Source organism: Nannospalax galili, unplaced genomic scaffold, assembly GCF_000622305.1.
Source record: "Nannospalax galili isolate Female #2095 unplaced genomic scaffold, S.galili_v1.0 scaffold456, whole genome shotgun sequence".
NCBI lineage: Eukaryota > Metazoa > Chordata > Mammalia > Rodentia > Spalacidae > Nannospalax > Nannospalax galili.
The window spans coordinates 1094093-1109558 of NW_008337055.1; the positions used below are offsets into that span (position 1 = coordinate 1094093).

A 15466-nucleotide genomic window follows, 5' to 3' on the forward strand; every position below is an offset into this window, starting at 1 on the left:
CCAGGACTGATGGTACATACCTGTAATCCTAGCTCTTGGAAAGCAGAGAACTCTGAGTTTGAGGCCAGCCTGGTCTATATATGGAGTTCCAGGTCAGTCAGAGCTCACAGTGAAACCCTATCCCTAAATAAATAAATAAATAAATACACCTTAAAACAAAAATTCAGGCATGGTGACTGCTCTAGTTACTTTCAATTGCTGTGATGAAAACACTGACCAAAACCAACTTGGGGAGGAAAGGGTTTGTTTGTTTTACAGCACAGTCCATCATCAAGGGAAGCCAAGGTAGGAACTCAGGGCAGGAACCTGGAGTCAAGAGCTGAAGCAGAGACCGTGGAGGAATGCTGCTTACAGGCTTGCTCCCCTGGCCCCTGCTCAGCCTGCTTTCTTATGCAACACAGGCCCACCTGCCCAGGGGTGGCACCACGCACAGTGGGCTGGGTCCTCCCACATCACTCATCAAGAAGATGCCCTTCAGACATGGCCACAGGCCAGTCCTATGGAGGCAATTCTCCAAGTAAGGCTCCCTCTACCCAGGTGTGTCAAGTTGACACTAACACTATCCAGCACAGTGATTCATGCCTATAATCCCAGCACTTGGGAAGGAGAAGCAGGAGGATCAGGAATTCAGGGTCATCTTTGGCTACATAAATACTTCACGGCCAATCAAGACTGGGCCCTATCTCAAAAACAAAAAAAAAAAATTAGGAGACAATCACGTATCTTAATGCATCCAGTGACGCCGTCGCAATGCTTAGTGTTGGGTAAGGTTATTAGGCTCTGAAGATTGAGATGAGTGATGATTTGTTCTCTGTGCCCCACCCCCAAATCCCTGGCACACCCCCACACACCTCTACACGGGGGATAAGAAAGACTGCTAGGAGACAGATGGGAAGAGCTCACAAGGCTTCAAAGCTGGGACAGAGCCAGTTGGGCGGAAGGACAGAACAGAGCACTTAAAGTAATCAGGGACAGGCGTGTGCAGGACAGACATGTGGAGGTCAGATACGTGCAGGATGGGCAGCTGAATGTACCCAGGAACTCCATTCATTCATATATTCAGTAAGTGCCAGTCACCACACACGAATCACGGGGCTTAATGCAACGATGAACCTGGCACCCGGTGCCTGCCCTGTGATAACGACAGCCTGGCATGGCCTAGCAGGCCATCCAAGAGAGAAGTCCACAGAGCAGCAGGAAAGGCACGCCGTGGGTGCCTGGAAGAGGGAGCACTCACCAAGACAGGCCACCGCGTTCTTACAGGAAGCTACTGAGCCCTGGAAGAGGGAGCCAGGGGAGACACGTTCCAGGAGGATGGAATGGGAAACACAACAGCATGACTCAGTCTAAGAGTCTGAGATCTAACACTGAAAACATGATTCATGAATGAAAACACTTAACTGGGCTTTTTCAAAATCCCCTCTGAAGAGGAAATAAGCCATGCACTGGGAGAAAATAACTGTAGGAGGTATCGGGAACTAAGGACTTGGATCCTAAGTGTGCAAAGAGTTCTGAAAACTCAGCAGTAAAAGCAACTGCTGGGCTGGGAAGAGACGGCTCAGTGGGTAAACTGCACCTTAGCACAATGCCCAGCCCCCGTAGAAAGGCAGGGCAAGGTGGCAAAGGTCTGTAACACCAGCACTGCAAGCATGAAACAGGGCAGGTCCTGGGAGGCTCACCCGCCAGCCAGGCCAGTCACACAGGCTCACCACAGTCCTCGTCTCAGAGAAGATGAGAAACAATTGAGAAGGGCATCCAGTATCCCCACTGGCCTCCACACGTGCCCACATGGGCAAGCACGCCTGTACACGTGCATGCACAATACCATGCACACACATGAAGAATCAAACTCCCAATCTTAAAAGTAAACATAAGATCTAAAGAGAAATTTCACCAAATAAAGCACATTAGAAGAGGCTCAGGTCTAGACAGTACAGAAACACAACTGAAACCAGAATCAAGTACCACCTCCAACACACACAGGTGTTGACTAACAAAACCTCAGACAACAGCCTGACGTAGCACAGCTGGAAATGGCAAACTCGGCACAAAAGGCCAAACGGCATGCCCAGCGCGGATAATAGTTTCATTCTGTCTTAAGTTTATCATGCACAGTTTACATGACCTGTTAGTCTTACCCTTGGGTATTTGCCGGACAGAAATAAACATCTATGTTCAGACCAAGACTTAAATGTTCTTATTTATGGTCGAGGTATTTATGATTGCCAAAAAGTAGAAAAGTCACAATTTCCTTCAGAAATGGCACGTGACTTTCAAGCTAGGTTAGAACAGGTTGTGTTCACTTTCTGCCGCGCTGTGTTTCTTGCAAGTTCACCCAGGGAGCTCAGACGCTTTGCCAGGAAGAAGGCAGAGCCACAGCAAAGAAGCTCATTGAGATTTTTTCAGCCACCAGCCAACTGGCATCACCCACCAGGGGTGTGAATAGAGAAGGTACTGTGAGTCATTATGTACTGTGGGCCATTAAGGCTGGGGGTTTATCACACAGCAATATCCACCCAGGACTGGTCCTATCCAGAAATGATGCTTAACAGCTATGTAAGGAAGCTGGGCTGCAGGAAAGGAAGCCACCATCAGCTTTTCAGCAAAAGAGATTTTCAAAAAGCTAATATACTGAGCACTGGGTGAATGGACATGATTCGGAAGCTAAAGTCTGCACAATCAGACCAAAGGCATTGGAGGGATGGGAAAAGCTCCGGGTAGAAAGAGTGTGTACAGGCTTGAACAAGGGGCAAACTGGAACAGAAAATTCGTACCAGATTGATTTATAGAATTACCTTAATCAAACTATGCAAATATGATGGTTAACCTTGGTTTTCAACTGAAGAATGATCTCTATCAGACTTAGCTGTGGGCATGTCTATGGGGCATTTTCTTGATGTAGGAGTGTCCAATCCACTGTGGGTGGTAACAACCCTAGGCTGGTGGGCCTGGGCTGTATGAAAAAGGCAACTGAACATGTGCTTTCTTAGGTATCGGCCTTCCATGGTCTCTGTTCCAGGCTCCTGCCTTGACCTCCTGCCTTGGCCTCCCTCAGAATGGATTGTGACCTGTAACCAAATAAACCCTTTCTTCCAAGTCGCTTTTTTGGTCATGGCGTTTTATCTCAGCAATGGGGAAGCAAACTAGAATAGTGTATGTCCACATAACAACTCAAGAACTTTTGAGGAAATTATTACAGTTGGGTAGAGTGGGGGGTGGGGAAGGAACCCTGACTGGAGACCGTTATACTCAAGTCCAGGAAAAGACAGTGGGCCTGTTTCTTGACCGAAGTGGTGGACATAATGGTTGAATTTACACTTCTCTGCATCCTGGTACACATCTGCCCATTTTTCTCTAAGGAACAAGCAGATTAACAGCATTGTTCATTAACAGACAAAAAGTATGTAGGATGATGGACCAACGGCAGCACGGACAGACTGTGCGATGTTCCTATGTTAGAAATCAACGTAGAAACAACGGTGAATGAAGCGCCGCCTTGGAACACCTCCGAGTCCCGGCTGCTTAGCAGCTCTCTACCGGACAGAAGAGGCAGAGAATGGGGAGCTCGGGTCTGGCTGGTCCAGGGTCCTGGAAGTTCCTCTGCAAACCCTGTGTCGAGGTCAAGGTCTGAACTGGGAATGCAGGACTCTGAGCCTCCGATCAGTAAGATGCCATCTCAACAAAACAAACATTAAGATACTAATACATGGAGACAGTGTGGAGAGTTGAAATGTAGATGGAAGGTAGGCAGGAAGTGTCAAATACAGATCTTGTCACGTTCTCTACTACTCTAAGCTCTGGCAGCCTATTGAAGCATCAGTTCCGACATCTGAGATGTGGCCTCACAGGAACGTCATTTCTCTGGTTATTACTTTCAGGCTAAATTTCCCTTTTACCCCTTTCCTGTGCCTGCTGTTTCTCCCGGAAACATTAGAAGAACTGTGGCTTTTTCAGATTTATTTGTTTACTTATTTTTATGTTACATGTATGAATGAGTGTTTGGCCTGCATGTAAGTGCACATGTATGCAATGTCCAAGGAGGCCAGAAGAGGGCACTAGATGGTTAGCCACCACATGGGCGCTGGGAACCCAGCCTGGATCCTCTGCAGGAACAAGTGTTCCTAACTGCTGAGTCATCTCTCTAGCCCCTGTGACTGACAGCAGGAGTGTTAAATAAACAGAAACAATTGACAGACTCAAAGATGTGCATCAGGTTACAGGATGTCCAAGATGGGAAAAGCACACGATACCACAATACAGCGCGGGGAATCATGGGCACGTTTCGGTGCATCTACACAAACACCACGAGAGGGAAGATCTCCCCCATAACCCTATCAAGCATCTGTAGGCTCAGAGGAGGCGGTCTGTGCAAGAACACCAGGGCTCATCACTCTCCACACTTCATGCACACACAGAACAGCCATGTGTGGACAGTCAGGGAAAGTGCCACCGGAGCACTGCCTTCCCGGCACAGTCATCGGACAGCCTTTTGGGGGACAATGTAAGCATCATCATATCTACTTTGTAAATGGAAAATGAAAAGCTTTAAGAAGTTAAAAATGGGATTAGGGAGATGTTTGGTGTTTAAAGCGCTTGTCGAAGATGAGAGTTTGTATCCTCATCATGCACCTAAATGCCAGTGGGCATAGTGGCCAGCCTTAATTTTAGCCTCTCATCTCTCCCCCTCCCCACACTGCCAGAGCAAGCTGGCTAGTAAGACTGGCCTTAGGGGTGAGTTCTGGGTTTGACTGAGAGACTGTCTCAAAGGATATGGTAAAGACTGATCTAGGAAGACATCCAACATCACCTCAGGCCTTCACATGTGTGCACGCACGCACGCACGCATGCACATACACGTGAAGAAAAAAAAAAAAACAAACAAAAAAGGTTGGGGCTGTGGCTAAGATGGCAGAGTGCTACACAAACTGGGCAGAGTGGATCATGCCTGTAATCCAGAGCACTGGGGAGGTACAGGCAGAAAGATCAAGAGTTCAAGGGCACCCTCAGTTACACAGCTGAGTTCAAGGCTAGCCTGGGGTACATGAGACTCTTGCAAAGGAGAGATCCCTTCCTGGTTTCCTGGGTTTCCTGGTTTACACAGAGGCATGTCCCATGTGCTATTGGCTCACTAGCTGGGTGACATGTTAACTTTGTGAAGGTTCCAAATGCCGGAAACTGTCCTCAGATGCCTTAGGGGCCGTCAGAGGCACTTTAAAAGTCTTCTGGTCATGGACCAGCTCAGTAGGTAAAAAGGTATAAGCCGGACAAGCTGGATCTAATTCTCAGAACTCACGTAAAAGTAGAAGGAGAGAGCCAACGCCACAACCTGTCCTCTGGTTCCACATGTATGTCCTGGCACATGCCTACCCGCACATACATCATGCATGTATGCACACAAACACAAATAATAAAGTTTTAAAAATTATTTAAATCTCCTAACTGTCCATTCCTAACAGCAAAGGACTGTGAGCACGCCCCACTGGCACCTATTTATAAATCACACACATGTGCTATAGTACAGAGGCATTAGGTTCAGTACTAAACACATATACACACAAAGTACATGAGAGAACTTCAGTAACAACGAGTCCCAGCATCAAGTCAGTGTTCGAAAACATACCATCATGTTGCATGCCCGACGGAGCTTGTCTGGCCCACACTGGAGTCCACAATTTAAAAAATTCAGAGACATTTAGAAAAAGAATCAAAAGCTGGATCCTGCACCCCGCCACCACCACCTCCAGGAGAGAGGAGAAATGGGGTTCAGGCAGGAAAGAACAGGCCGGCACCCTCACAGCCACCCTGCCACACAATGTCTCATAGAACTCGCTCTTGCAGCTCCTGGGCTAATGAATGTCACCTTCGTGAGCAAGAAATAGGACAACAGGCAGGACTCTCTCAGCCACGATTAAACTCAGTGATGCGTGTCCAACCATCTTCACAGGATTAAGGAGACTAGTTCCTGCTAAAAGTCTTCTGGGCGGAGAAATCAATGAGTTCAAAGTTATATATTCTTTTTTGCTTTGACTGCATGACTGCCCTCATCAGTCCCTGCCACATCAAATTACAGTGTAATTACATTTCTAACAGGCGGCTCGAAGGCCTTCCAGACGCCCCATGAGAAATGGGTAAACGAAGCTTTTCCTGTCTATGCCTCTTCTTGGCACACCATTAACTAAGCCAGAATAAACTGTAAGGGCATACTTAAGCAAACACACACACACGCTACGATGAAATGTTGGAACCTAAAAATAATAACTGAGAAGGCATTTTTCCAAGCAGTTGCTAATTACTAATCCTCTCCAGGGGTTAAGAGGATGGGTCCAGCAGTGGATGCCAAGAATATACCTGGAGGCTTACCCCACTATGGCAGAAGACTGGTCCAGAGTATAAGAGCCATGGGAAAGAAAAGGAAAAATAGGGAGGGGGGGAGAAGGGGGGAGAGAGAAACAGAGAGAGAGAGAGAGAGAGAGAGAGAGAAATTCATGAACTTGAATGGAGAGAGTGAGTCATACACATACCCCAGTCCAGGAAAAGCTCGAAATCAGTTTGCAGTATGGTTTCTATTGAGTGAGAATTGCTTTCACATCCTTGGACAGTTAAGAGGTCTTTAAGTGAAACCATCCCAGTCAGGACCTTCTGTAATTGCAACAGCACCTGTCTGGCTCACAAAGTCTAAAAACAGTTATTATCCAGTGTGGGTGTGACTGTCTATGATGAAAGAGTCTTTCTTTTCATGACAGTCACACCATGTAGCCCTGGCTGGCCTTGAACTCACAGAAATCTGTCTGCTTCTGCCTCCTGGGTGCTGAAATTAAAGGCACGAGTTACCACACCTGGTCCCAAATAGTCTTTTTAGTTCTTTAATGGAGCAAAAAAGAACGGGTGATTTTCCTCTGTTTATTAATTCGGTGTTTGCAGAGAAACTTTAAACTCTCCATCTCTGAAATCAGCAAACCTAAGTTCAGGAATCGGACGGTCTTGACCTCGGTGCAGACACGGCTTCCTCAGTTTCCTTTTGAGGACCAGCAGACGATTAGCCCAGTGGATGGTGGGGAAAGCTTAGCCCTGACTCTGCATAACGTACTAACAGCACAACAATCACTAAGGCCGTGACACAGAAAGAAGCGTGAAGTGAGCTGGCTTTGCTCTACAATGCCCTTCAGTGCTACCAGTCCCACAGGACACGCGCTCTGTAAAGGTGGCCCATGCTCTTCTGGGGTCCTGGAGAGCCACTCGGGGTTTCCCATGCTCAGATCATATAATAATAATACGAAAACAAGCTTGTCCTTCTTTCCCTGTTGCCATGTGTACGTGTGTGGAACAAGCAACAGCTTCAGGGTAGTCCGCGATGCTCTGAAGCCCTCATCTCCCACTGACACAGTCACAGTTTTAAACAAACGTCAGTTTTGATCTGGAATGTTCTTGATGAAGAAGCACGAGCCACTCATCTTAGTACCTTCAGGCACCTGAATGAATCCCTTTTAACATTCTGTGTTATAAACTGGGAAGGGTGGGGCCTGGAGAGATGGTACAGCGGTTAAGAGTACAGGGTGCTCTTGCAGAGGACCCGGGTTCAGTTCCCAGCACCCACATGGTGGCTCACAGTCCTCAGTAACTCCAGATCCAGAGGATTCGATGCCCTCTTCTGACCTTCAAGGGCACTGTATGACACTTACAGATATGTGTAAGAGTGCACCTTCCTGACCACAGCTACACCATGTTAAAGTTTAGGCTGACTCTAGTTTCTGAACTTATCAGGCTGTTGGCCCACGGTATGAGAATGCCAACTGGACCCTGGTTGTCTTGGCAACAGGTCAGAGTGTCCTAGAGTGCTCCTGCTAACTGCTGATTTATGGCTTCTGTAGGTTATGCTTGGCTTGCTTCTGCAAAATAGTAATTGTTGCTAACAAACCCCTTTCTGGTTGGAAGACTTAGGGAAATTTTTGTTTCTAGTATACAATTGCTACACAACAAAATCCCCTTCGAGGGAACTTTGTGACCAGTAAAGGCAAGGTAAATAGTAAGATTGATAATGTCTGTTTATCAATGAGGAGGAAGGTATGCAGATGTACTATGGTTCGGGTCAGAGGTTTGGATGGAAAATTGTATTTTCTTATGTATTTCCTTGATAATGTCTGTTCAAGCTTAAAGCTCAGTGATTAGCTTCTGTATTCTGCTTGCTTGCCAGCAACATGATCAATATAAAAGGAGCCAGAGTGCTTAGGCTCGGTGCTACTCTCAGACTCTTTAGGAAAGAGTGTAGCCCAAACGTAATAAATCTATCTTCCTTCTCCAGACTCACCTGTCTGTTTGTCTGTTTGGGGCATTTGCAGATCACAGACTATAATATATGCAGGCAATACAGTCATTAAATAAATAAATAAATAAATAAATAAATAAATAAATAAATAAATATCAGTATGTATGTCTCAAAGAGAAAACTGCCTTAGAATAAAATATCTATGAGTTGATGCAAATCGTAGGCAATAATAACTCCTTTTCTTCATATGTAAAAAAAAAGACAAACTACTGGTATTCAGATTGAGGATGGGCTGACATTTACTCTCAAATATAAGGTAGTCTCTTCAAGGAAATCACCTGATGGCATTATTTCTAATTGTGAGGGGGCACCCACGTGCCACAGCTCATGTGTCGAGGACAGAGGACAACATCGGTCCCTGACATCCACCTTAAGACAGGGTATGATGGCTGCCTTTGATTGTTCACCTGTCACAATGGAGAATCACCTAGGAAGAGCTTCGGGGAAGAACTGCGTCTTTTCAGTGGCCAGCCGGCATGTTCCTTGATAATGTCTGTTCCTAATTCGGTTAACTGAGGTGGGAAGACACACCCTGAATGTGGGCTTTGGGTCTGGGCTCTGTAAGAGCAGAGAAAGTAAGAGGAGCACTATCACGAATGGACTTATTTCCCTCTGCTCTTGACTGAATATGATGTGACCAGCTGTTCTAAGTTCCCACCTTGATGCGACCACAGTGACAGACTGTAACATGGAATTATAAGCCAACATCAACCCTTTCTGTGCTATGTTGCCTTCTGTCATCACGGCAACAGAAACAAAATTAGGACACTGGTCTCCTGTTGCTTGACATTGCGTATACCAGGCTAGCCCCCAAGCTGTCAGGGATTTTCCTGCCCCTGCCTCCCATCTCACCACAGGAACACTGCAGCACCTGAGTTTTTATGTGGGTTCTGGGGATCCAAACTCAGAGCCTCATGCTTGACAGCAAGCCCTGTACCCACCAACCCATCTCCATGGACTGGTTTGTTTTGTTTTGCTATTTTCCCTATAGTAAAATTATACATTTCTGGGGAAAAAAAATTAAACTTTGGAAAACTTTAAATTGCCACTGGGTCCTAAAGTTGGGGGATTTTTTTGGGGGGGGGTCTTTTTGAGACAGGGTCTCCCTGTAGCCCCAGCTGGCCTAGAACACTCCATATAGACAAGGCTGGCCTTGAACTCACAGATATCCACCTGCCTTTGCCTCCCAAGTGTTGGGATTAAAGGAACGCACCACCACCCAGCTTAAAAATTTTTTTTAAAAGGATTAGTGGTCCTAGTTAACAAATTTATTTATTTATTTATTTATTTACTTATTGCTACTGGTACTTGGAAGCTGTGTACAATCCAGTGAACCAATGTTTTCTAAGTGACCAAAGCACAAAACCCCGTGTGGGGAAGTCCCAAAGGACAAGATCAGCCAAACGGACTTCAATGCAACATAATACAAGAACACTCATGGCCTGGTTTCAGAGGGTGCATTGCAGCTGATCTTTAAGAGCCCACGGGGGAGTGGGTGCTGGTGGGGTAGCAAGAACACCACTCCCAGTCACAGGAAACACTACGAGCGAGTCCTGCTGACTGTACCCTGTAGAGGACTGGGTTCTTGTTACACAGTTCAGTCAAAACAAATACAACAGATATGATGCAGAGGGAGATGGGAAGATCAGGTCTTCTCTTAATCAGACACTACAGAGACCTGTACGGAGGTCATCTGATGCCAGCCATCCGGCTCATTTACTTGGGGGGAGATAGTCATTTTTCAAAAACCGGTATCTATGATAACATATAGGTTTCTTGGTTTTTTGGGTTTTTTTTTTAAATACTTGTGGTGCTGGGATTGAACCCAGGGCCCCTTACATGTCAGGTAAAGGTTCTACCACTAATGCTACACTTGATCTCAGTCAAAAGCAAAAGGCTAAGATGAACAAATCTTCCCTTCTATCCACCCGTTCTATCTACTCATGGCCTCCTTCCTCCTCCCTCTCCTTTGTCTCCTCTCTCCTCTCTCCTCTCTCTCTCTCTCTCTCTCTCTCTCTCTCTCTCTCTCTCTCTCCTGTCTTCTCTTCCTTCTTTCACTCCTTTCTCCTCTCTCTCTCTCATCTTTCCTTCTTGAAACTGGATCCCACTCTTTAACCAAGGGTGGCTTGGAACTCACTATTGAGCCCAGGCTGGGTTTGAACTCACGGAAATTCTCCTGCTTCGGCCTCTGGAGTTTGGGGATTACAAGCATCAGCCACCATGTCTGACTGAAATATTTCTGAATTTTAAATTGTAATACACTTACCTCCAACATAGGGCCTATGTAACAATCAACCGATCATTTCTAAAATTATAATAAAGGGATCCTAGGGACAAAACCATTGATCCCTGACTCTGTAGGCCTAAGAGAGTCTATCTCATTCCACAGGCAACATTCCTATTTTATTGGAAAATACTTATAAATAAAACATTTTCCCTTTCCTTTCTCAGATCACTTTTTTATGAGCCACACAGCAATCATCTTGCCTAAATTTGAGAGTAAAACTCCCTCCCTTCATGAGGAGGAGGGGGACAGCTCTAAACAGCAGGAAACAGCTGATCCCTCAACAGAAGCAAATCCAGCCTAGGAACAAGAAGCTGAGCTCACCAACCTCAGACCCTGCAGAGTCTCCACGCCCCAGACCCCGGCAAAGGGGAGGTGTGTCTGCCCAGCACATGCATTCCTTGTCTGTCATTCAGCTGGCTAAGACTTCTCAGGAGGCTTTGTGGGTATCTAGCACTTCCTGCCCTGCAGGGGGAGGACACATCTCAGTGGTGTCCTTCGGGAGGAGAGGCTGGTGCCAGGAAGCAGTAGCACCTCTTCTCAGCAACAACCAAATGTCCACATGGTGCCACACACACAGCTCGATCCCCAGATTTCTCTTAATTCTGGAGAGAAAAGACCTAATGTGCCGGGGTTCACCAGAATGCACCTGCCATGTGCTCACCCACAACAGACAGCAGCTTATGGAGGGGGAGTGGGCAGTGGGCCAGGATATTCTGAGGGAACCAAGGCGTGTGGCCTGCTAGACACCGAAACTTTTTCACAGATCTGCTCTCTCAGACAGAAAGAGGCACATTTAAGATTGTTCTCTGGGTCCCAGATCACGTGAGCCATCAGCCTGAAGACATTCAAGTTAGGAGAGGAAAGATTCAGAAAGCGTCTCTCAATAACCTGCAACAGGTTTATTATCAATATCACTGACAAAAAGATTTTCACCAATATATGTGCATACACACCATATACCACACACACACACACACACTCACACACACACACACACACACACACAAAGTGACTCCCCAGTCATCCTGAACAAGAGTTCTTAGAAATGAAACATTAACGTTCATCATAGAAATAATGTAAGAAGTAATAATTTGGTCCAATAGCATTATATTTTATAAACAGAGTAAATCTAATGGAATTTTAAATTTTATTTTTTATCATTTTTAATATTTGTATGTGTGTGTTTCTGGGTGTGAATATGTGTGTTTGTGCAGAAGATTGTGAGCTGCCCAGCATGGGTGGTGGGAACTGAACCCAGGCCCTCTACAAGAGCAGCAAGTGCTCTTGGCTGCTGAGCCATCTCTCCAGCCCCTAAATGGACTTTCATGAGCTACTATAAGATCCTAAGAATTATATTATCCCTACAGTAAATTTCAGGTCATTTTGTCAATATAAACTATAAACTCAGGCACAGACACGCATCTCTACAAGCTGCCCATGGTAACAAGCAGATTCGAAACTGTCCCCTGCAAGGCAAAGCAGAACTCTTAAAGATTCCTGCTTCCCCCATCAAAGGATTCTCCGGAAGTCACGCATGTCCCACGTGGTAACAGAGAGCCACAGCTGGGGACAGGCACAGGATGAAGGAAGGAGAGGAAGGCTGGGCTCACCTGTGCTCCAGATGACTGAAGTCCTGTAAGTTCAGTTCCCTGGTGTCTTGTGTCAGATAAATTGTATCCACATCCTATTTGAAGCAGAATTCATTCAGAAAATTAATTCCTGGACATAAACGGAGAAGCTATGCCACACAAACGCAGAGAAGTGGGTAAGGACACAGGCAGAGTTCTGAGTAATCTGAGCAAGGACGATTTAAACAAAATAACGGAGAAAGGGGAGACAAGGAGAGGGGAAAGAGAATTCTTACTGGCTGTGTGTGTACACAGACTCACACGTCCCCGCTGGCACACGTACACGCATGTACACAGACTCTTACTTACCCACTGTACTTCTTCCCTGTATGAAAAGCCCAGCCAGTCACACATGCACGCATACATGTGAGAGAACCCACCTGAAACATGAAGCAGAAATGTGGTGTTGACAGGCCCTCAGCAAAATGGCCGTGAAAGCACAATTTTAAAGCTTAAGTCTGGCTGCTGTTGGCAATCTGATTATCTTTCCCATTTAGAGCAGCAGCAAGGGTTCTCCCCCATCCGCAGTGCACGCACAGCGAGCTGCAAATGAGCTTGAATTTAGGACTTCTGTCCACCAGTGCAAAGTCTGAGCAAGCTAATTACACCTTGAAACTAATTGTACCTCTGCAATAGCACACCAGGAATAGACTCTGCTTCCTGGCAGGGGGACGGGCACCCCACCCCTACATTTTAGGCCTTAAAATGCATGCTTACCACAAGGGCCAGGCTCAGGCACGGTCTGGCTATCCCACAGGGCCTGAAGGCTGGCCAGACGCTCAGATGGTTCCACGGAAACTTTCTTCATGACTCTCCTGAAAGGTTAGCACAGAAAATAGATTTCAAAAATCAAGATTTTGCAACAATACATAGATTTTTATTTTCTACTATGCTCTTTTTTATTCTTTAAATCAGAGGTGGGTGTTATTCCAATTCTGGTCAAAATAATTCCATTGCTTGGCACCAGGGAGATGGAGATACAGAGGAACCTAATGGCAACACCGCCACCTCCTTCTGCAGATACAGGGATAAAAATGCAATTCATTTTCACAGTTTAGTTGTTTTCTAGTGTGAAATTTTAGTTACGATAGTTAGGAAACAGTGTTCTAGGGCTGCAGCTCAGCTGGTGGAATGCATCCCTAGCGTACATCGGCCCTGGATTCCATCCCTAGCACCACATAAGCCAGAAAAGGTGGTGTACACCTATAATCCCAAATTTGTGAAGTGGAGAGGTGGAGGCCTGAGAATCAGAAGTTCAACCTTATCCTGGGCTACATGAGACCCTACCATAAAAAGAACCCCCCCCCACACACAGAGTTTTATTTAATGAATTATTATATTATGTCTCTACTAAACACATATTGTGAGCCTTAAAGAATTAAAATACAGCCGGTCGTGGTGGCGCACGCCTGTAGTCCCAGCACTTGGGAGGCAGAGGCAGGCGGATCTCTGTGAGTTCAAGGCCAGCCTGGTCTACATAGTGAGTTCCAGGATAGCTAGGGCTACAGGGAGACCCTGTCTCAAAAAAGAAAAAAAAGAATTAAAATACAAATCTCCTCTAAGTCCATCCACAGAGCCCTGTGCAAGTGTCCATCAATAGACTCACATTTGCTGAAATATCAGCTCCCTGCCTCTGTACACTGCACTGTGGGTCTTCAGGGGCCATGTCTGGATCCCACTCGTCCCAACTCATCTTCCTCAGAACCTAACAAAGCTCCTGCTGACTTTATGTAGAGGAGAAAACTGCAGCCTGGAGGCTAGAGAGACGATTCTGCAGTTAACAGCATCCCCTGCTCCTGCAGACCCTAGTTCAGCTCCCAGCACCCACATCAGGCAGCTCACAACTGCCTATGATTCCAGAGGACCCAACACCCTCTTCTGACGTCCTCAGGCGCTGTACCCACACTTAGACACCACACACACACACACACACACACACACACACAAACACACACAGCCTGCCTCTCCAGTCTCATTATTCATGGTATAGAAGTAACAAGGTAAGGAAAGCCGTCTCACAGAGGAGACCAGAAATAAGCACACATTGTGAGAACAACTGCTACATGGTAGACTCTCAAAAAATATTAGCTGATGGTGTTAACCTTATTATGTCATCATTTAATGAGTAACTTCTGAACTTATGACTTGACCCAGATTTGCTAAAGGCCTACCACATATTGGGAAGTTCCAGGTACTAGGCTGTGAACAAAATCCATGTTCACTGTTATGGTCTAAATAAGCAATGCCCCCATAGGCTCATGCATTTGAACATGTGGCTGCAAGGTCACGGCACTGTTTGGAAAGGTTGTGGACTCTTTAGGACGCACAGCCTTGCTAAAGGAAATATGTCTTTGAGAGGTTACGTCCTCTTCCACGTCACTGGGGGTGGGCTTTGAGAGGTTATAACCTCGTCCCACTTCAAGTTTGTTCTCTCCAATTCCTGTGTGAGCTTGAGATATGTCCGTCCCACCTTCCTCCGCCAGCCGCCATCTGGCCATGCACTCCCTCACCCCCGCCCCTTGCCCCACCCCACAGCTCCCATTTTGAACTCAAGCTCTGGAATCTTAAACCAAAATAAACTCCTCGTCTACAAGTTGTTTTTTTTTTTAAATCACAGTAACAGAAAAGTAACTAATACATTCACAAAGGTAGAAATCTATTAAAAGAAACTGACAGCCTGGGCATGGTGGGGCACACCTGGATCTCAGCACTTGGGAGACTGTGGCAGGAGGATTGTTGCAAGTGGCTCAGTAGGGCTGAGCCAGAGAGAAAGCACCAGGGCCCAGCAGAGCTACAGAGAAGCTCAGTGAGAGAGCTGGGAGGGTGGGGAACACTTACTAAAGTAGGTTAGAGTTAATACAAAGTGTGGAGTGGATGGACGAATGGTGCTGTTCCTCTTCTGGCAGGGTTGTTCACTGCAGACTGAGAAAACCATGCTTGGAATGCCTGGGGCTGCATTCAAGCAACGTTTGTTCAAAAGGCTTCAGATTTCAGAGCATTTCAGATGTAGAATTTTGCAGTTAGGAATGCTCAACCTAGACATGTACACAAAGACTTGAAGGGCATGAAGGGCTCATTAGGTATAGATGGGTAAGAGGTGGAAGTCTGGAGCCAGCAAATCTGTGGATACAATGAAGTTCGGACTCACCAGACACTCAGTGTAGTTCAAACAGTCAACAGAAAGTGTGGGAAAGGGAGAGGCCCCAGAGGGTCAGGGCTAAGCAGGGC

General features: G+C 46.3%; 1 protein-coding gene across 3 annotated transcripts in view; it reads right to left on the minus strand.

Moving 5' to 3' along the window:
- Positions 1–15466, minus strand: part of Carmil1 (capping protein regulator and myosin 1 linker 1) — a 295091-nt gene that overhangs the window by 139548 nt on the left and 140077 nt on the right. For all 3 annotated transcript variants that reach the window (XM_029563000.1, XM_008831899.3, XM_008831900.3), the window contains exons 6-8: positions 12956–13053; positions 12548–12618; positions 12221–12294 (exon numbers count right to left, since the gene is read on the minus strand). In XM_029563000.1, coding sequence (XP_029418860.1) covers positions 12221–12294; positions 12548–12618; positions 12956–13053 — 243 coding nt within the window. The remainder of the gene's footprint in view (positions 1–12220; positions 12295–12547; positions 12619–12955; positions 13054–15466) is intronic.